At 38.8% G+C, this 21,653-nt stretch overlaps 2 protein-coding genes across 5 annotated transcripts; one reads left to right on the top strand and one right to left on the bottom strand.

Moving 5' to 3' along the window:
* Window positions 1–2,707: 2,707 nt before the first annotated feature.
* hnrnph3 (heterogeneous nuclear ribonucleoprotein H3 (2H9)) lies at window positions 2,708–12,067 on the bottom strand. 3 transcript variants are annotated; one of them, XM_086285522.1, is made up of 11 exons: window positions 11,913–12,067; window positions 9,581–9,673; window positions 8,992–9,147; window positions 8,168–8,311; window positions 6,846–6,984; window positions 5,830–6,029; window positions 5,569–5,664; window positions 4,597–4,712; window positions 4,170–4,305; window positions 3,761–3,817; window positions 2,708–3,647 (listed from the first exon to the last, which is right to left on the bottom strand). In XM_086285522.1, the coding sequence occupies exons 2-11, from the start codon at window positions 9,666–9,668 to the stop codon at window positions 3,574–3,576; spliced, it is 1,206 nt and encodes a 401-aa protein (XP_086141648.1). In that variant the 5' UTR covers window positions 9,669–9,673; window positions 11,913–12,067; the 3' UTR covers window positions 2,708–3,573. The 3 variants fall into 3 exon arrangements, 2 of the variants coding, with proteins under 2 accessions (XP_086141648.1, XP_086141655.1); XM_086285529.1 differs by having other exon boundaries at window positions 11,713–11,951; XR_015128313.1 differs by having other exon boundaries at window positions 3,564–3,647; window positions 4,170–4,279.
* On the top strand, window positions 11,799–21,622 carry LOC147338858 (phenazine biosynthesis-like domain-containing protein 1). Of its 2 annotated transcripts, none has more exons than XM_086285549.1 (10): window positions 11,799–11,983; window positions 13,108–13,207; window positions 16,103–16,201; window positions 16,393–16,502; window positions 16,639–16,668; window positions 18,572–18,660; window positions 20,492–20,583; window positions 20,965–21,048; window positions 21,239–21,301; window positions 21,387–21,622. In XM_086285549.1, exons 2-10 carry the CDS (start codon window positions 13,147–13,149, stop codon window positions 21,497–21,499), a joined length of 741 nt encoding a protein of 246 aa, XP_086141675.1. In that variant the 5' UTR covers window positions 11,799–11,983; window positions 13,108–13,146; the 3' UTR covers window positions 21,500–21,622. The 2 variants fall into 2 exon arrangements, with proteins under 2 accessions (XP_086141675.1, XP_086141666.1); XM_086285540.1 differs by lacking the exon at window positions 11,799–11,983 and adding an exon at window positions 12,521–12,713.
* Window positions 21,623–21,653: the final 31 nt, after the last annotated feature.

Below are 21,653 nucleotides of genomic sequence, written 5' to 3' on the forward strand. Positions count from 1 at the left end.
CGATGTAGCTGCTTGACTCTGAATGCAGAACATCTGCAGAGAGTCTAAAATATCTTCCCTTGTAGTCAGACAGAGAAGAGTCTGCTGTAATATTAATAGTTACGACTGTCAGCCCCAAGTGTGTATATATATATATTAAGTCTCAATGAAAATAACGAAGAAACCATATTTAGTTTATGGTGCACAATCCAATGACCAGGTAACCATTTGTCGTAACCGCTACTCCAAATAATGGTCACTAAAGTAAAAGCTCAAACTCTAAGACTTCATGTTAAAGTTCAGGGGGTGAGTGCTTGGTTATGAAAGCAGAAACGGCTCTGCAGAGGTGGAAGTGAAACTGCACTATGATGAACACTCCTTGTAGCTAAAAGCAGACAGTTCTATGAACCAAACCTCGAATGCATCTGTTAGTCCTCAAAGTCTCCACAATAACTTTATAGTCAAACAGGCGAGATTTTAAAGTTTGCACATGCAGCATGGTGGCCTTGCTACGTCTGTCGGCTCGGACTCCTTTGCACCTTCTTTTAAGATGGATTTAAAAGAACTCAATTAAGAGTTAAAATGCCTCAGACAGCGTTTAAGGAAGAAAAGAGTTGTGCCACAAAACAACAACAAAAAAAATCTCTTTCTGTCACCGTTGTAGCAGCAGGTGGTTGACAGACAAATCACCACAGAACGAAGATGGTCATGGCCTCATAAAATAGGCTAAAGGCCTCTTTTTATCTGAAGTACTGGAGTTATTTATTAAACCTGACTTTGACATAGAAGTAATGTTATGTCCTGACATGACATGTTGCACTTTGGGACCTTAGACTGTATATAAAAGATGGACTCACTGGTTAGCGAAGCCCTTATGTGAGCTGAGTGTTTCTCGTTTCTCATCTTGATGTTTGGGGGATGCCCCGTTTATACACACTGATTCTACAGGTTGGACTGAACAGGACTATGCGCAGAAGGGAAGGGATTAACCAGGTTTTTAAGTCACAAAGTAGGTCTACCTAAAAGGCATAAACTGCTTTTTTTGTTGTTTTTTTACTGTAATGGGGACAATAATATACAAATAAAAGATCATGTTGTATTTAGTGAAATGTAACACTAGAGATTAAGACCACAATCTCATGAGGAACGTGTTTAACTTCATAGATGAGGGTGCTCAAAGGAAGAAATTCCAATAGATTTGTATAGTCTGACTTCTTTCTGAAAGCTCGCTGCTGGCCATTACAACACGAGACCCAGAAATGATCTCCATCTTTAATATACAGTCTATGTTGCTCAGCTTCAGTCACCGGGATCTCGTATTTCAGATGCTTTGGGTTCTTGGAAGATGCACAAGCAAAATTAGTTATGAACTCGTCATCCTGTATGCATTTAATGTTGAGACTCCTTTGCATAACCACTGGGAAAAATCTTAGGACTACATTTTTATAAATCCAGGAACATTTTTATAAATGGGATTTGTATGCAGTCACACTTCAGGCTAAATCTGCAGACTATTTACTGCTCCAGGCAGCTTGAGCTCTGCTGACACTAGTTTCCCGTGAGGATATGAAAAGCACTTGAACTTTTTTTTTTTGTGGTATTTGTGCCATATGTGCCTGTGTAAATGCAGTGATTACCTTCTTTTCACGTTGCCAAAATGAGTCCTATATTTCTACACTGAGGATCTAAAACGAGAGCCCAGAATATTTCAGAGTAGCAACACTAGCCAAGGGGGGAAAAAAAACATTAAAGGTACGTTTCACTGTTTTTGTGACACTAATGCAGTGGGTGCTGCTTTAAGGAGCAAGAGGAGGGGTCGATGCAGTCAGCTCTAGTTTGAGCTCAGTCGTTCTCAGTGTGGCTGGTTCATTTGTTTTTTTGGAAATTAGAGAAACTCACGACTAAAGTTAGTGGTTGTAAACGTGAGTGTTACCTACTTACAAAATATGTTTGAACACTTGCCAATCATACTGGGTGAAGTATAGATTTGAGTTTGTTTTATACACATTAATTTGTACTTTTATAAGCCTGAAAATTTTGAATTTTCCCCCGTTTACTTGAAGTTTGTTGCAATCAGATGTTAAAGAATCACTTTTGGGTTTTTTTTTACTGCTGCTCCATTCGTGAGGGGAAGTTTAACCATTTTAAAATAGTGCATTTGTGTTGCCAAACTAAGAGTTTTGAATGGAAGTTTGAAATATGAGTTCCAGTGCAGATTCTAGTTTTGTGCTTGCAAAGTTTACAAATTGATTTTTTTCTTCATTAAAGTACTGGATGTTGTAATTCCAGTGAAGAGACAATAGACCGGGGATGATTTCAATAAGTGATAAAATTGTTTCCGATATAGTCTAAACATGTCATGAAGATCTATTTGCAGATATTTCCGAGCTGAACCCAGACTAGTCTTGTTTTGTCTTAAATGTCCCAGATTAATGTGGGACTTGTACAGTTGATACATAATATTGTATATAAATATCGATTACCACCGTTGCCCTTTAGCTTACTTTGCAGTTTAAAATTAACTCTGTTGCCAACAGTCTGTTGTCTTGACTGTTTCGCAGTTTCTGATTAAACACTCACAGAATGGGTTCCTGCTTCCTGTCATTTTTTCCTAGCCGATTCAAGTCCTCAACTTGAATCAGCTTTGCTTTTTTTAAACAAAATGTGGACTCTTATTTCAATAACCTCAATATGGAGATTTGTCCTCAAATAACATCACAGTCAGAAAGACAATTAAATATAAAATTTATTAGGCAAAATGTACAACAGCTGCACAAGCTATCTTACAGCTCAAATATAGACTTTATTTTAATTCCACTCTTTGAGAGTGGAATATAATATTTCAACTTTTTTTTTTTAAATTCTGTAATGAACTGTGAAAACATTCATAAAAAACACACAGGCTCACATTTACAAAACATTCTCAACCAGAAAAGCTGATCTGAAGTCAAGGTCAAATGGATGTTATTATCTGAACACACTTCAATCAAGATGATTAAGACCGCAACCTATGAAGACTTGCAACGAGATACCCAAACCAAAGCAATCCAAACACCACAGCTGTTGCTCTGTGGGATGAAGCTCCTGCTGCACTGGAGAATTTAAAAAAAAAAAAAGTGCATCCCACTAAAGTCGTCAAAAACTAATGCATTCAGATGTAACGCTCTTAATACCATTCCATAAAATATAATTACAAAAGACAACATCTTTCTGCAATTTGTATCTTTTCTGTATTTGTGTGTATTCAGATAAACTGTACTACAATCTTCAATTTTAAGAAACATGAATCCTTTGACATGACCAGTTGAGCACGTTCAGCACCTGTGACAGCTCCGGGATTTTTATCTCCGTGTAAGCCATGTTGTTCTTCATATGCTTCTAGGAATAGTGTGAAAATAGTGCTCGTTGTGGTCATGTCTGTGTCTTACTTTTTTCATTCTGCCTTTTTTTTTTTTTTTTTTTTTAAAAACAAAAAGGAAAGAAAATGTGGAACTTCACGTCAGCTTTCCTGCTTAGAAACACTCATTGATTAAATGTGGCCTTCAGAGACGTGACATGAACGCCAGGATGGACTGGAGCTGTGGGATGACATCATCAGTATGCACCTCGCAGCCCGCTGCTCCGGGAGCTTCCTCCTGAGTTACTATAGTAACCACCGCTGCCACGGCCTGAAAGGTTTTCAAAAAAGATCATTTGGTTTGAAAATGATCAAATTCATTCTCAAAATTATAAATGTATAATGAAACTGTATCAAGCTGAACAAAACACTGTTAAAACTCACTCATTTCAGCGGCACCGCTGGCTGTCGAGTTAAGAAACAGCTCGATGTAGCGATGTTCTGTGGAAAACCAACATCAACCCAATCAGTCAAAGAGGTTTATGGACGTTTCATTTAAAAATAAATATTGTTAGACATTAATGTAAATGACATGTATGCATTTATCTGAAACTGATTAGTAAAGATAATCAAGCTGAAATATCTTAGACACTTGGTCTAAGCTCAATAGGAAGACTAACCTCCTTAAAATGTATTCCTATGTTAATTCTGCCTCACTGACATTTTTATTTTAATTTTTCCCACTGTCTTATTCTGCATCTCTGCTGTGAGTTGACAAGTATCTCTGAGTGAGAGTAATGGAAACACTGGCTTGAGGGGAGAGAGAGAGAGAAAAAAAAAAGCCAAATCATACGCATGTGGTTTTTGTCTTTGGACATGGCGGCCACGGCATCTTCATGGGAGCGAAACTCCACGTCTGCTTCTCCAGTTGACTTGCCGTTGGGAGCCATATCGATGTGGATCCTTAACGGGTTCAAAGGAGAGAAGAACTGTGAAAAATAAATGAAGGTTAATACAATTCTGGATATTTTAAGACATGAGCAGAAACCAGACATCTCAGATCTAAAGGACTGGACAGGTTGGGTTCCCACATAGATAATACATTTCCAACTTCTAACTTCAAAAATGAGAAAGTATGAAAACCCTCTCTCACACGTGACACACTCAACTGAATAATGCAGTTTTCTGCCACCTAATAAAAATATTTTCAGTTAAATCCACAGAGTTTGATATTCTTGATCCAGACATTAAGACAAATCATCAGATTAGCGTTTTCTTACTTTAGCGATGTCTCCCTCTGTGGCACGGAAAGGTAGACCCCTCATATGGACGAAATGACCGCTATGAAAGCCTGAGCCGACATCACTCTGACTACTGTAACCATGGCTTCCCACTCCTAAGTGGTGGTGGTGGGGCGGAGAGAAAAACAAAACAGTAATTCAGTATTTCATGTGTGTATAATATACATTTCTTACATAAAAGGTGTTAAATCTTCACTGAGAAGTCTTAGATTTACTGCCATAGACATCTGCTTCACAAAGCAAATCCTAATTTCACTTATTGACATCAGCAGTTAGTGCAGTAGATAAAATTGCAGGGAAATCATTCACAGGCAGGTAGAAGTACCAGTTACAGTTTCATGATAAGCTATTTGAAAACTCAAGATGGTGACAATTTTTAAGATGGCTGTTGAAAAAGGCAAGGCAATCATTTGTCCTGAAAAAAAAAAAAAAAAAAAGAAGAAAAAAAAAGCCTTTTGAATGATTTTAGTTTCAAATCATACAAGCTGGAACATGTAGAAGTCTGAAATTGCTCAGAAGTTATTTTCTATTTTAATCATTTGAAACAGGGGTGTGTGGTGTAGTAGTACACGTGGTTTTTAAACATATCTTCTGGATAGACAAGTTACGTTCCTCACTGGTTACTCAGTTTGCAACTGTGGGCCCCAAAAATCTTGTTTTCAGTTTTTAGATTCAGAGAGGGTTGGTCTACTATTCAGAAGCTTGGCAGTGCAGGAATCCTCAGTTCCTTCATCCGTATGTTAAAATGTCCTTGGGCAACTTACTAAACATCCAAGCACATTCCTGTTTTCATTAACAAATGTTTTGTGCAGATAAAGTACATGTTTGAGAAAAATAAAATGCAATTAACCAAATGTAATCACCAAATATCAGAAAATATTCCAGCCTTTCAGCAGGGGCACTAAACTCCAAATACACAACTCTGAAAGGCAAATAAAATCTGAACTTTACCTCTTCCTCCCCTCTCTCCTCTCACTCGCTCGTCAAACATGCCGTTGCCAAAACAGTAGTTGTTGAACCCGTTGTAGTTGTCAAAGTTACTGTAACCTGGACACAGTAACACAGCAAAGACAATCTGCAGTTCACCGCTCACAGATACACTACAGGTGAAACAAGGCTCTTTACACCAGCAGAATGAGAGAGAACTGAATATAATTTATTCTGAATATAACTGAAGGTCCTTTTCTACAGGGTCAGACAAAAACTGCTTACCTCCTCCGTAACCACCTCCACTCCTCATATTATCCATCATGGTGGCACCACGGCCAGGAGAAGGACCAAAAAACCCTCCTCTGGGGCCGCTCATCATTGGTCTATCATAGGGCCCTGGTCTCTGGGCTCCCATTCCCCGCCGGGGCACCTCATAGTAGGCTCTGATTTCATTACGACTGCTCTTAAAAATCTCTATGTACCTGAAATATGAGGTACATAGAGATACGCAGGATAAAAAAAAAAAAAAAAAAACCAAGAGGCAGAGGAGAGGGTTAAGGTGTTGAAGTGGCTCAATTAAGGTTACAAACATAGATATAATTTACAGAGAGAAGATAAAGACACAAAAGTAGAAATATTCTAATCAGTGGTCTGAATGATTGACCTCAAAATCTCACTAGCTGGGCTTAAGGCTGAAGTAAAGGATTTCTACACCAACCTCACCACTGTTACTTACAGCCAAGGAAATCATTACAGGGCTTTTAGGTGCTTTATTGTTTCTCTGCTTTAATGGTTGAACCTGTGCTGGCTGTTTGTTTTAATTCTATACTTATACCCCCCACCCATAATAAATGATCTACATAAATCAACGAAGGTCATAAAATAAGGACCAATGAATCATTTATTAAACCCAAATGTTTCTGTAAGGCAATTAAATAGAGCTCCCACATCTTAAATGAACACGGGAAAATTGTCTATGACAAAAATAATACACCAACCTTTATTTGAAAAAACAGACAGACCATCCCAATATTTCACATTTAATTACAATATATAAACCAATTAAGCTTATTAGCATAAAAATAAATATAACATGATCCACCCATTATTAATTACCATTTTATCAGTTTTACCAAAAATAAAAAAATAAATAATAATAATCACACTAGCACATCCACCCATGCTTATATTCAGACCCCAACCCAATAATACCACAATTATTCTAATATCACCACCCATTAAATGCTGTTAACAGAAGCCCAACCCAGTCCAGCCCGTCCCTTTCCCATCTGTCCCACCTGTGCCCTATTCTTTCCTTGTGTTTCCCCAGAGCCTTTTCTGCTATCTCCTTTGAGGCAAACTGCACGAAGGCTTCCCCTGTGCTCCTCCCCTGGTAGTCCACTGGCAGAGTTATCCCATTTGGCACGATTCTCAACCCTTTAACCCAAGCACACAAATACATAGGTCGGTAGGTAGACTGATAGAATTGATTGTACAACACCCACTACATCAGTGGAGCTTTAAGGATTAATGGGTCATTAAAGCAAATAAACAACAGCTGTATTATCTCATACTACTTAAAATAGGAGCATCTTAGGGGACTGACTTTACACTTGCTGCTCAGCAGTGGAACAGAAGAAGAAAAAAAAAAAACTGCCTTGGAGTCAGCTTATAAGCCACTGTATGTTCACCTTTGTTTGTTTTGTTTTTGTTGTTTTTTTTGTTTTTTTTTAAAAAACAACAACAACTACAGAGTATATGTAGCACAATGGCCAAATTATGCTTTATCTGAAAAAAATATAATATTAGTATCCATCTATATTAATCATTAGTGTATATTATCCTAGATAGCCAATGCCAGTGTCATTAATACTGACCCCAGATCAGTTTTATGGGATTGTCTACCCTCAGCCAAAACAGCCCAGCTCATTCTATTATTAAATACTTTAGGAGCTATGGCATCTTAAGTCATACAAATGTGCTAAATAATGGACTAACAGAACACCAACATCATTGCTGTACTACTAACAATTCGGACAAGGACAAATTAGTAAGCACAGCATGACTAATCTGCAAGAACAAACACACATTAGAACACGCAGACATGTTTAATAACTTAGTCACAGTTAATCATGTTAAGTTTAATAACCTGTCAATCTACTCTGAAGGTTAGCATATGCCTATGTATTGCAATGGGGTTTAGTGGCAAAAGTGAAAAGCACTGTTCAAAGTGAAGTTGGCAGTATTTGGATTTCTTTTTTTCTTTTAATGATCCACATCACATTTCCTAATATAGCCCTGTTTATAGTGAAGATCGTGTGAAGTTGACAGCTCTTTTTTTTTTTTTTTTTTTTTTTAAAGACTTGTCTTTTTATAGCCTTTTTAAATATTCTGCACAAGGTCTATATTGCAATGAAGCGACAAAGGGCTTTCTTAAGTGTTTGTCTTAAATTAAATTTATGGTTGCATCTCATTTGACTGCTACGGTGTTCTGAATAACAATAAAAAAAACAAAACACAAACTACAGCACTGAAAAACTATCCTTCAGACTAAAATATCTACTGTAACATCAATACAACTTTATGTAGTATTTACCCAAAAGTCTCAGTGTTCATGTACCTGAGAAAAACTGAACAATCTCCTCCTTACTGCAGCCAAAGGGCAGGCCTCTAAGTCTCAGCATGCAGCCACTGCAGCTGTCATAGTCAGCAGGACCGCTACGCTTCAGCACCCAGTCCATCTCACTACGGTTCGACTTGAACACTGATTTGGACAGACAGACACTCACAAACATCACATGCTGGTCATAAATTAAACTTAAACATGTTCATTACAGTTTTCTTAAAGGCTTCATATGCAAATGAGGAACCCAATATAACTGAATAACTGCTGCTTTATGAACCATTAATGATACAAAGAAAGAGAAAAAAAAAACCTTTATGCACCAGACGCGTAAAATGTAACTTTCTTGCATTAAAAATATTCTTCTGACTCACCTTTTCTTAACACAGCAGTTCACACTGACCGCATAATTTCAGTTGATGAATTTGGGGCATTTGCTTTTATTTTGAACCAAGCTCGATTTTATGGATCTGAATAAACAGATGTAACCAATCAGATCACTGTATCTGGCAGCAAGTGTACCTGTAACTCAGATTGCACACTGGGACTGAATACACAATGAAATAGAAATGGTAAAATAATACCATTTTACCTCAGACGCAGAGCTAAACAGTGACGCCTCTCTAGAATGATTGATACCTCCTTATGTGTTGCCAACTCTGCTAATAATAGTTCAAATCGCCCCACTGACATTGTGAAATGTGTACAAAAGCAGCGTGATACAGCTTTAACTCCTGGATCACATTGCAAAATTCAACGTGTTCAGTGTGTAGCGTCCTTAACATTCAAATCTGTTGCTCAGTTTTAACCAGTTTGCTTACCTTCTATATATCGGTGCCCCATGTATTTACGGTCCTTCGCAAGAGCATTCTTGAAATCTTCTGCTGTTTTCAGCTCAATAAATGCCTCTCCACTCGGACGGCCTTCTTTTGAGTATGTGAAACACACTCCATTTACTTTTCCCGCGATGTCACAGTCTAAACATAAGAGAGATTGCGTCAAGTTTTTAAACTGATGTCTTCTGCTAGAGAAGAGGTAATGGTAATGAACCATTGCAAAAAGATAAAAAAATTAATAAAAAAAAATTAAACATCCAAGTTCAGGCACTCAAGGTAAGTTTGGATAAGTAATAAACAACCTTTACATTATTGTCCTAAAAATCATCTTGAAAGCTTGGATGTTTTATCCAATTCTTTGGTCATAATTTCCATTTTTCTTGATACCCTTGGCTCTTTGATATTGCTACTGAAATTTGAATAGTGTGGCATATAACAAAAACAGAGATGTGCTACAAAAGACTTGTGCATGCAAACTTGAATGCCATGCTAAGCGATTTAACTAGTCTAGTGACAATTTCAACACTAACAGCTAAGGTCTTGTCTGAGGATGTAAAGACGTCTGTTTCCTCACCAGAAAAGAAACTGGCCACCTCCTCCTGTGTGCAGGACCAGGGAAGTCCTCTGATCCGAACCACGTACCCCTCGTCATTCAAAGACATCCTCACTGTCACAGACGGCACAACACAGCAGAAAGACATTTGTGTCAGCAACACTTGCTTAGTTATGAATTCTTAAGTTTAATAATCCATTTATTACAAAATTGATATTTTGCATTGAAGCTGACTCCACAGTGTTATGATTAACATTCATTTGGCAAAAAAAAAAAAGTTACTGGCTCTATTCCAGTCGGATGCGTCAGTAAGGGTGTATAGTTTTCCAGTTCGAAACAGTCCCCCCCCCCCAAAAAAGGGGGACACTACCTGCTGTGGCTACTCCTTGTGGCAAGAAAGCAGCTCATATTAGCATTGAAGATGAGTAGATATTCATTTCCATGTGTTGTCATTTGTTGTTCTTAGAAAATAGGGATCGGTAGGTCAGACTTCAAAAACAAATCTGAATCGGCCGAGAAAAATCATATTTAGTGTATCTCTAAACATTATGCTTCTAGTCTTGCTGACCAACAAGCGCGGGTCACTATGTGGAGTCCTGTGCCAGATCTATATAAAGGACCAAAAGTATTCTGGTCATTTGCTCTGGGGGTACTGGACACTGAACAAACTTTTTAAAAAAAAAATGCATTTATTGTTATGAATTACTATTTGCTATTACTATTTTTCTTTGCATTCTGGTGTGCATTTTAATAATGTGTGCATTCACTGTTAATGATAATGAAGTGGAAAATTTTTAATGCTTCTGGCTTGCAAACAGTACTTGACCATTCATCTTCTCCTGCTTCTCTGGGGCCAGATCGTGAGGTCAGCAGCCTAAGCAGAGAAACCCAGACCTCCCTCTCCCCAGGCACCTCCTATAGCTCATTCAGGAGAACACCAAGGCACTCCAAAGTGTCCTGGGAATACCTGGGGCTTTCTTCCAGTAGGACATGCCCAGAACACCTCGCCCAGGAGGTATCCAAATCAGATGCCTGAGATATTCAAACTAGCTCCTTTCAATGTGCAGGAGTAGTGGCTCTACTCTGAATGCCTGTGGCTTGGCTGAACTCCTCAACCCATCTTAAAAAGAGAGAGGCTAGCGACCCTTAGGAGAAAACTAATTTCCGCCATTTGTATCTGTGATCTCATTCTTTCAGCCACAACCCAGAGCTCATAACCATAGGTGAGGGTAAGGACGTATATCAATCGGTAAATTGACAGCTTTGCTTTCACGTTCAGGTCTCTCGTTATCACAAAAATCCGGTTCGGAATCTGCATCACTGCAAAAAAAAAAAAAAAAAAAAAAAAAAGCCTCAGCCCGACATCCAATCCCTTTCTGCCCTCACTTGTGAGTAAGATCCTGAGATAGCCAACATCCCCCGTGTGTGCTTTACACACAAAATGAATTTTAAAAAGAATCTTAAAACAAAGTTAGGCTGCAATAACAATCCCTCATTGTTAAGTGTGGGCATGATGGACTCAATTTTAATCTGGTAAATAAAAGCTGAAGGAATAATTAATTTAAAGGAATTTGGCTTATTAAACATAAATAAGATCACTCGAGTTGTTGCCGAATCTTCCCCTTCAATCCTATTTTTGTCAACCGATTTGCAAGAGCAACAGGTTTGGCAAAAGTTAACACTGAGATTAAATGTTTACTGGTGCATCTATCCGGATAGTTTGCATTCATCTCATATTTTAACATTTGCGGGTATGTCGACGCAGTGACAGACTAGACTCTTTTTTTTACTTTTAAATTCAGATTAAACCGACAACAAACCTCGCCGGAACTGTACAATAAAACAAAGTAAATAACTATTAGTAACATATGACACAAAAAGCTTTCAAAGAACATATCTAATAACGACTTTCTGTATCTTTGCAGCGGCCAGAACAGCTTAAATAGCTATGGTCTGATACTTCCTCCTTCCAGCTGTTTATGTGTTGTGCTAAAAATTCGAGAGCCGCGCTAGCTAACCTAGTCGGAGTTCAACTTATACCCAACTTGATCCTTTAAACGCAAGACGGCATCTTAATAAAAAGTTCTCCAAATCTGAGTATCCATCAGTCTAATATTCATACTAGTTATATGTTTCTCGTAAGCCAGACTTACGCGAAAACGTTAGCTCGGCAACATTAGCATTTAGCAGACTAGCCGCTAAGGCTAACTGTAGGACACAGACAGCGGTCAAACGTACAGGACAAACGAATTCTCGTTTTAACGGTCCTGCGTCTTCACTGGATGTCAAAACACAACTCCATAAAGAAACACATCCACAGTTAGCAATGAGTGAACCGGTAAAATTATCTCACCGCTTCCTCTTATCCCCGGTCTCCTGCTCCTGCCCCGTGCCTCAGGTGACACTGCCAGCAAACTTGCACAGGTATGTTCTCGCGAGATTTCGATTTATAAACGTTGATTCATTCTAGCGTCTTTTTTTTCTGTTACTAGTCCGTGTTTTCCAAATTGCTTATTGATATGACGCTTGTGTTTACGACTCCAAAGAGAGCTGGTATCTGGGACATGTAATAAAAATACAATTTACCAAATATTCAGCTTGCCCGTTATTGTAAACTCAAAATCTAGATTATGCGTTTAAGACTAAACTATCGTCAGGGTAGTCGGATTTTTTGTGTGTCTATAATCATAAATTAATCACTCTCTCAAAATATTGTAAGACTAGTCATGCATATTCTGGCTATCTATACAATACAAAACAGTATTTATCGCATTAAAAATGTTATTTTTAGATTGTCAAATAACCACAGTTAAGTGACTATCTTAAGGGGTAAAGTTTGTAGTCTTAAACACATACTCATTCTACTACAGTCGCAAACCGGTTATGTCTAAATGTGACTAAAACAAGTGGAAAATAGGATAGGCTGCAGGGAGAGAGAAAAAACACATGCAGAGGGAGGGTCAAAAGTCCATCCACAGCACTGCGTGTGGACCCTTTCCATCAAAATCCGTGCTGAAGGACGGAGGCTCTTAACTTCCAAGCCATTTTCGTCTTCTTTCGCTCACCTACAATGGAGATACCAGTGTTCACGCTGGATGCCTTCACCAATTTACCGTTCAGGGGAAACCCAGCGGCAGTTTGTCCACTTCAGCGTGTGAGTAAGAATATTTAGGTCAAAGCTTAATGTTTAGTCCTGCGCTATGACGGCCTGCATCGGTGCTTCGCACAAGTGCAGACCAGAAACAGAAATTCTTTCTGCAAAACAAACTCGACAAGATGTGTTTTTAAAAGTATTTTAACTTAAACAATCTTTTGTAAATTCAACTATGAAAATGAAAGTGGTTTGTTGCGTTCCGCTGAAAACTGTGCTATCACACAAGAACTGAATAAGACACATCAGGCTGCTGCTTCCAATTAACTTATTTAATGTTTATTCATTTTCAGTGAGCAAACTTCCTCTGTTTGTCTGCCAGAAGCTTACAATCATTAACTGGTCAAAGCAGCTCAGGACACTATCATTTGCTCGTTAAATCGTGTGTTTCTAACAGGAGCTGAGTGATGACTTGTATCACAAGATAGCAGCAGAGATGAACCTCTCAGAAACTGCTTTCATCACCAGGACGAATCCCTCTGATAGCTTTACTACAGGTATGTCTGTTTTAATACAGATCACTTTTGCCTTGCCAATTCCAAAGCCTCTTAGATTGTATTGCTGTAATGGAAAGCTCTCTTTCAAAAGTGTACAGTATGGTGTACGGCTCACATGCTGCTTAAACTTTAAAGTAGCCCCTATAGGTGCAGGATAGAAATTTTCAATATAGATTAACAAGTTTGTATGAATTTATAGTCATAAGAATGATGATAATAATAAAGCTTATGTATATAATCGTTGCAAAATAGTTTACAGAAAAAAAAACAGACTGAAATAAAACAAAAAATAAAAACACGACACAAAACTTGAATAATATGACAAGTGAAATAAATGAGTCAAGGAAATTGTATGATAGGAAAAAAAGGAGTCACTTAAAAAAAAAAAAAGTTGTGAGGAGTGGTGAAGAATTTGCACAGCTGTGAGGGTCTAAGAGAAAATGCCAGATCTCTTTTTGTAAAGATGTGAGCAGCAGGAACAGTTAGGAAGGTCTGAATCAAGGCCGTGGCTCTGTTAACCAGGTGAGTGAAGTCATGTAAGGCTGTTCAAACAATAAAGCAAAGTTTAAAATCAATTCTATATTGAATAAGTCTAATGTAGTGGGAGTAATGTGATCTTGGCTCTTCTCGTCTCAGGCAGCTAAAGTTTGAACAAGGCAGATAAGGGCAGGGACTTCTGGCTGAGCCTTCCATAGAGGGAATTAAAATAGTCTAAATGTGATGAGGAAAAAGCCTGGATCAGTCTGCCTGAGATTACAAAAAAAGTGAAAAAAGTTTATCCGTAAAAAGGACAAATCTACTCAATGAAAGCAAACTGCCCCCCTGAGATAGCTGGTATTAGGATGAAAATTTAGCAAGAAGTTCAGCTTCCAGGTTACTATTGAGGACATAAATATCTGCTAGTGACCATAGGAAGATGTGACACTGTCACACAATTAAAACTTTGAAGTTTTGCCACAGAGAACAGACATTTAAGGATCAAAATACAGTTAAATTAGAGAAAAATATATTCAAATCACCACAAAGTCTATTTCATGGCACTTTGTACCTATTAGGAAATGTCAATTACAAATTTTGGATTGCATAAGAGCATCACAAAAGGTTAGCCTTCAGCAAAATCAAACTAGTGCCATTAGGCAGAATTAAGGACCCACAACCATTAGCAGGAGCTCATTATTTTTCCAAGTTAGGTTTATCTGTTCATTAGCTTATGTTTAGTGTTCCTTTGCAGTTAAACACACACAGAGCATTTTACTCACTGCGTGCACAAACTGAAAAACACCTGTCCTCAGCAGTCTGTCAGGTAACAATGTTACATTGTATGGAGTCCAAAGAATTGTGCAACAAGCTGTCACAGTGAAAAACTGCAGTGTGCAGTCGGTCCAAGAGGAATGCAGGTATTATTTACAAAGAGGAAGCAGGAACAGATACAATAAGTTTTACTTCAGACTTAAAAATGTGACTTTTGAAAAATACTCTAAATTATATTTGCTGAGAAAGGAGAGAAAAACAACTGGTTAGAGGGAATTACAAAAGTCCAAATGTAATAAGATGAAAGCATGTATGACTTTTTAAAGTGCGCCTGTTATTTAAATTAAATAAGTAAAAAGTGAACCCAAACCATGGCAGCAAGGGTTCAGTATTCTTGTAATTTGCCAAAAATATCATCTGACATTTGCAGTTCTCTGCTGACACACAGATGTTTTCTAGAGCCATCTCCCACATTTTTTCTCATCTGCTGACAGGGACTAGAAAGAGAGAGCATATTTCTCCTGTTTTGGCTTCCCTTCATTGGCTTCCTGTTAAATCCAGAATTGAATTCAAAATCCTGTTCCTCACATACAAGGTCTTAAATAATCAGGCCCCATCTTATCTTAATGACCTTGTAGTACCATATCACCCTATTAGAGCACTTCGCTCTCGCTCTGCAGGCCTACTTGTTGTTCCTAGAGTATTTAAAAGTAGAATGGGAGGGAGAGCCTTCAGTTTTCAGGCCCCTCTTCTGTGGAACCAGCTTCCAGTTTGGATTCGGGAGACAGACACTATCTCTACTTTTAAGATTAGGCTTAAAACTTTCCTTTTTGCTAAAGCATATAGTTAGGGCTGGACCAGGTGACCCTGAATCCTCCCTTAGTTATGCTGCAATAGACGTAGGCTGCCGGGGGATTCCCTTGATGCATTGAGTTTTTCCTTTCCAGTCACCTTTCTCACTCACTATGTATTAACAGACCTCTCTGCATTGAATCATATCTGTTATTAACCTCTGTCTCTCTTCCACAGCATGTCTTTATCCTGTCTTCCTTCTCTCACCCCAACCGGTCGCAGCAGATGGCCGCCCCTCCCTGAGCCTGGTTCTGCCGGAGGTTTCTTCCTGTTAAAAGGGAGTTTTTCCTTCCCACTGTCGCCAAAGTGCTTGCTCATAGGGGGTCATATGATTGTTGGGTTTTTCTCTGTATCTATGAAGCGCCTTGAGGCGACTTTTGTTGTGATTTGGCGCTATATAAATAAAATTGAATTGAATGTATCTTTCCCTATATGCCTGCATGTTGACAGTTCAATGGCAGTAAGAAACAGTTTTAAGTAGCTCTATATAGCATTATTATAATGTTTAGATGTCTTGACCTTGAAGGGGAGGTCATAGGTCAAATGTGACATGTTTTAAATCTTTACAGTACTTTTATATATGTTGACAACACACCACACTTTTAAGAATGATGGTTACTAAATTATAAGTCTTTTAGTCAATCTTTAACCAATAAATCATTAAGTTGACCTTGAAGACCTTTGTGGATGTAAGCCAATTACCAACATCATTATCTGCACTGCCTAACTTTGTGTATTTGAAACTAAAACCAAAACAAAATTGAAAAAAAGTCTTAAATGTGTGATTAACAGGATCAAGGTTCCGCCTTCGATGGTTTACACCAACCACTGAAGTCAATCTGTGTGGTCATGCCACTCTGGCCTCTGCAGCAGTGCTGTTCCAATACAACAGTAAGATGCAACATTTACACATAAAAATGTTTTTCCAAAAAAGAAAAAGTGACACCAAGGTGCATTAGAAAAGGCTGCTGGAGCGATTTGTTTTTCTTTTTTAGAGATGCCTGTACCGCACAATGCAGCTGACTGCAAAAAGGAGCAAAGAGGTGCCAGCATATAACCATGTAATGGATGTTTTCTTTCAGAAAATGTAAACCCCACCCTGGTGTTTGAGACCAAGAGTGGAGATCTGTGCGTCACCCAGAAGGAGGAAGGGTACATCATGGACTTTCCTCTGAACCCCCCCACACGACAGGTAAAATAAACTTTTCTCTTTAGTTACATAAACACATCAATTCCTGTAATGTCAAAAATAAATAAATAAAAAGATTCTTTTGTATTATTAACAGTGTATGTAAAATGGTTTTCTTTCTGAACTCCTTTTATTTCAGGATCCCAACGACTTCAAAGATACCATCAAGGTCAGAAATCACATTTTTGTGAACTGTTTGTGAAAGTGTAGCTACATTCCTGTGTGTGTGTGTGTGTGTGTGTGTGTGTGTGTGTGTGTGTGTGTGTGTGTGTGTGTGTGTGTGTGTGTGTGTGCGCTGTCGTGTTCCTGCAGATACACTTTATGGCTCTTGAATAAAATTGAGAAGGTTCAAATAAAAAAGAAAAAAAACCCCATTTAAGTCCTGACTGATCAATCCTGAAATGATTTAGCTGACAAACATACTGTAGGCTTTGTTAGGATTTCTATCATTTATTCATAACATTACAGCAAAAAAATTACAACCAAAAGATTTTAAAATGGGAAAAACAGAAACACAAGAACAAAGCAGGTAAAAATCAGAAGAGTCACAGTTAGCCTTGTGGTTGGGAGAATTTTTCACATTTGCTGCTTAATAATGAATGGGGTTCAATAAAGTTAAGTACAGCTGGTATGGATTAAACTGGTAAAATTGATACTGTGCAGATTCGTTTTGATCCTAAATACATACATAATAATAATAATACATATTCCTGAAACTAAAAGTCATCAAGATATGTTTTTTTTTGTATAATCTGTTCCTGCACAGATGTAGTTCTGCCGATCTGACTCATACAGGTTTTTACTGAGAAAACAATTGAATAAACGTAGTTTTTCTAGCTGCAGACAAGTGTAGTGACTCCCACTGATATAGTTAAGTTATTTTAAAGTTAACATTTCTGGTTAAATACTATAACTATCATAGGAAACAGGGAATGATACTATACCTCTAAAAGGTAGAGCTGGAGGATGGTACCTTTTGTCACATACAGACGACGATGGATATGGCTTTTTAGTTTGTTTTATGCTAAAGACCGAGCTAGTTTCACACTGACAGACATGTATGAGCTTATCTGGCCATGAAAGCTGTCCCCACCCTTTCACAGCAGGAAGTTTTCTATGCTTTAAGTACCAAAAGTCCTCAGTGTTGAGATTGAGGTATCTGATAAAGTATTTGAACATTCTGACAAAACCGAGGTTTATGCATCATATTTTAAACTATCATAGTGTCACGCCAACATATTTTAACTGTAAGACCAACTTAAAGATTCAGTACAATTATGTATGCAGCCCTTTCAGCTGGTCCCTGTCTCAGTACCTTGTTTCATAACACTCACAATAACGGAAACCTTTAAAACTGCAGTGCTTTAAGAGTGTCGAATTAAAAACTGGCCACCTGGCCATCTATTGATCTACAAAAATATACAAGAAAAGATTCAGAATTTCACACAAACAGGAAAATCAACATTGTCAGTAGCACTCATAACATTGTTTGTTTAGTTGAGGTGTTATTTCTAATACTGCAGACCGTTTGATCTTCAGGAGACTTCAAGTATTCAGTTTTAAAAAGAGACATTCTGCCTCTTCTAGGTCATTTAGATCTCTGCACAGTTGAGGTGAATGATAACCGTGTGCTACTCCACTGAGACATACACACGAGCTGATACACCTTCATGGCCTCTTAGGCTTCTCTCACAGGTCCATGCTGGGTAAGGCCTTGTGGGCAGCTGATGGGAGCTGGATAATGTGAAGTAAGAGTTTAGGAAAAGAGACAGAAGTCAAAGAGAAACTGTGGGAACATTGGTGACCCGCTGTTAAACACAAATCACTAGAATTATTTACAACAGTGTTCAGATTAAAGTCCAATTTCTACTGAAAATAAAGGAAGGTTTAGTGGTAGAACCAAAACCAATTTTAAAGGATATCATGTTCTCTTGTTGAAGATGGTTGAGAAGTTTCTCCACTGGTGTGTAGCGTTGTGGCTGAGCCCACCATCAGCAGCTTGTTTGTGTGTGTGTGTGTGTGTGTGTGTGTGTTCGTTCAGCTAAATCTCTGCCTTTACATGTGTGACACAGGCCGCAGTGGGAAACCTCCCGGTTCAGGAAGTTTATCTGTCCAACAACACCAAGAAGCTGCTGATTCGACTGGCTGACAGCTGTGACGCGTTAGTAAAAAAAAAAAAAACTTTGCTTGTTGCCAAATTGAAAGGAATCTGAATCATGGTCCTGTTGTTCATGAAGTCTCAAACATTTGTATTTCTCAGGCTTCCAGGTAGTGGGGCTTATTCATATGTTTGAAGGCCAAACAAATAATCAAGCAACTAGCCTTCTACACCCACTCATCACATTTTTGTAAATGTGTACAGTGGGGCAAAAAAGTATTTAGTCAGCCACCGATTGTGCAAGTTCCCCAAGTTAAAATGATGACAGAGGTCAGTAATTTGCACCAGAGGTACACTTCAACTGTGAGAGACAGAATGTGAAAAAAAAATCCATGAATTCACATGGTAGGATTTGTAAAGAATTGATTCGTAAATCAGGGTGGAAAATAAGTATTTGGTCACCTCAAACAAGGAAAATCTCTGGCTCTCACAGACCTGTAACGTCTTCTGTAAGAAGCTTTTCTGTCCCCCACTCGTTACCTGTATGAATGGCACCTGTTTGAACTCATCATCTGTATAAAAGACACCTGTCCACAGCCTCAAACAGTCAGACTCCAAACAGCCATGGCCAAGACCAAAGAGCTTTCGAAGGACACCAGGAAAAGTATTGTAGACCTGCACCAGACTGGGAAGAGTGAATCTACAATAGGCAAGCAGCTTGGTGTGAAAAAATCAACTGTGGGAGCAATCATCAGAAAATGGAAGACATACAAGACCACTGATAATCTCCCTCGATCTGGGGCTCCACGCAAGATCTCATCCCGTGGGGTCAAAATGATCATGACAACGGTGAGCAAAGATCCCAGAACCACACGGGGCGACCTGGTGAATGACCTGCAGAGAGCTGGGACCAAAGTAACAAAGGTCACCATCAGTAACACACTACAACGGCAGGGAATCAAATCCCGCAGTGCCAGACGTGTTCCGCTGCTGAAGCCAGTGCATGTCCAGGCCCGTCTGAAGTTTGCCAGAGAGCACATGGATGATACAGCAGAGGATTGGGAGAATGTCATGTGGTCAGATGAAACCAAAGTAGAACTTTTTGGTATAAACTCAACTCGTCGTGTTTGGAGGAAGAAGAATACTGAGTTGCATCCCAAGAACACCATACCTACTGTGAAGCATGGGGGTGGAAACATCATGCTATGGGGCTGTTTTTCTGCCAAGGGGACAGGACGACTGATCCGTGTTAAGGACAGAATGAATGGGGCCATGTATCGTGAGATTTTGAGCCAAAACCTCCTTCCATCAGTGAGAACTTTGAAGATGAAACGAGGCTGGGTCTTCCAACATGACAATGATCCAAAACACACCGCCCGGGCAACAAAGGAGTGGCTCCGTAAGAAGCATTTGAAAGTCCTGGAGTGGCCTAGCCAGTCTCCAGACCTCAACCCCATAGAAAATCTGTGGCGGGAGTTGAAAGTCCGTGTTGCTCGGCGACAGCCCCAAAACATCACTGCTCTCGAGAAGATCTGCATGGAGGAATGGGCCAAAATACCAGCTACTGTGTGTGCAAACCTGGTAAAGACCTATAGTAAACGTTTGACCTCTGTTATTGCCAACAAAGGTTATGTTACAAAGTATTGAGTTGTATTTTTGTTATTGACCAAATACTTATTTTCCACCCTGATTTACGAATAAATTCTTTACAAATCCTACCATGTGGATTCATGGATTTTTTTTTTTTTCACATTCTGTCTCTCACAGTTGAAGTGTACCTCTGGTGCAAATTACTGACCTCTGTCATCATTTTAAGTGGGGGAACTTGCACAATCGGTGGCTGACTAAATACTTTTTTGCCCCACTGTATGTGCTTTTTGTGTGTTTTCTCCAGCTCCGTGCTTACCCATCTGAAAGTTGACAGTGTGGCTCTTCAGAATAGTGAGAGAAGTGGAAGAGTCAGAGCCGTCGTCGTCACTATGAAAGGTAATCGGAGCTGTGTAGAGTTGTATACTTGTTGGATCAGACCACATGTAGCAATTCCATTAAATTGAAGACTTAACAGTCAATGCTTCCCTTTAAGAATAAACCAAAGAAAACCCAACATGAAGTGTTTAAGTGAGGTGTTGTCCCACCATGTACCATCAGAAAAGCTTCAATGCACCTCTGCTGGAGGGATGAACAGCACTCTGCTAAAAACATTCCCTCATTTGGTGTTTTAATGATGATGGTGATGAAGAGCACAGTACTTTGCCATCACCGTCCTGTGGACTCGTTTGTTGCTCATTTTAATTTGTATAACAAAATTCACTGAATGTTTCTGCCAACAAATATTAAATATCAAACGCTGCTAAAATGTGGAAACAGGATCACCGGATTGCCAGCCAGGATATGACTTTTACTCCAGAAACTTTGCTCCGTGGGTTGGCATCCCTGAGGATCCTGTCACTGGTAAGATGATTGCCCTTCACTAATATGTAATCTATAGTTATTATTCATCAAATAACATAATTCTGAACATTTGTGTGTCTAAAAACATTTACATATAAGCAGCTGGACTAAAGTGGATGCATTTACAGGTGTCTTATTAATGCATTTTGAGAGAAAGTGTTAACCTATTCCTGCTTATGTGCTCTGGCAGGATCTGCCCACACAGTCCTAGGCAGCTACTGGTCTGACAAACTAGGAAAGAAGAAATTGCTGGGTACGTATTACTAATGTGTCATTTATCTGATAACTGATGTGTTCCACTTTTATCCATTATCAATCGGCTTACTGTGCCTGTGCAGCTTACCAGTGCTCTAGTCGTGGCGGCGAGCTGGAACTTGAAGTGAGAGATGATGGAAGAATCAACATAGCTGGACAGACCATCACTATTCTGCAGGGAACAATCAAACTATAGGCTGAGACACATCCGAGAAGACAGTGACCGATGTGCTATCACAGCTGTCGTGTTCCTGCAGATACACTTTATGGCTCTTGAATAAAAATGAGAAGGTTCAAATAAAAAAGAAAAAAAAAACCCCATTTAAGTCCTGACTGATCAATCCTGAAAT

This window comes from Aulonocara sp. 'chitande type north' Nkhata Bay, linkage group LG1, assembly GCF_057382095.1.
Source record: "Aulonocara sp. 'chitande type north' Nkhata Bay isolate Kocher_YH1m ecotype deep benthic linkage group LG1, A_spYH_male_GT1.1, whole genome shotgun sequence".
Taxonomy (NCBI): domain Eukaryota; kingdom Metazoa; phylum Chordata; class Actinopteri; order Cichliformes; family Cichlidae; genus Aulonocara; species Aulonocara sp. 'chitande type north' Nkhata Bay.

What these genes read in the sequence shown, in the direction of transcription:
- hnrnph3 (XM_086285522.1), bottom strand. Translation starts at nt 9,668, where the DNA reads ATGTCTTTGAATGACGAGGGGTACGTGGTTCGGATCAGAGGACTTCCC. An exon ending in GGTGGCCAGTTTCTTTTCTG is followed by an intron (nt 9,148 to 9,580) that starts GTGAGGAAACAG and finishes TCTTATGTTTAG; the next exon opens with ACTGTGACATCGCGGGAAAA. An exon ending in GATTGTTCAGTTTTTCTCAG is followed by an intron (nt 6,985 to 8,167) that starts GTACATGAACAC and finishes CTTGGGTTAAAG; the next exon opens with GGTTGAGAATCGTGCCAAAT.
- LOC147338858 (XM_086285540.1), top strand. Translation starts at nt 12,630, where the DNA reads ATGGAGATACCAGTGTTCACGCTGGATGCCTTCACCAATTTACCGTTC. An exon ending in CTGGCTGACAGCTGTGACGC is followed by an intron (nt 18,661 to 20,491) that starts GTTAGTAAAAAA and finishes TGTTTTCTCCAG; the next exon opens with CTCCGTGCTTACCCATCTGA. An exon ending in CGTCGTCGTCACTATGAAAG is followed by an intron (nt 20,584 to 20,964) that starts GTAATCGGAGCT and finishes ATGTGGAAACAG; the next exon opens with GATCACCGGATTGCCAGCCA.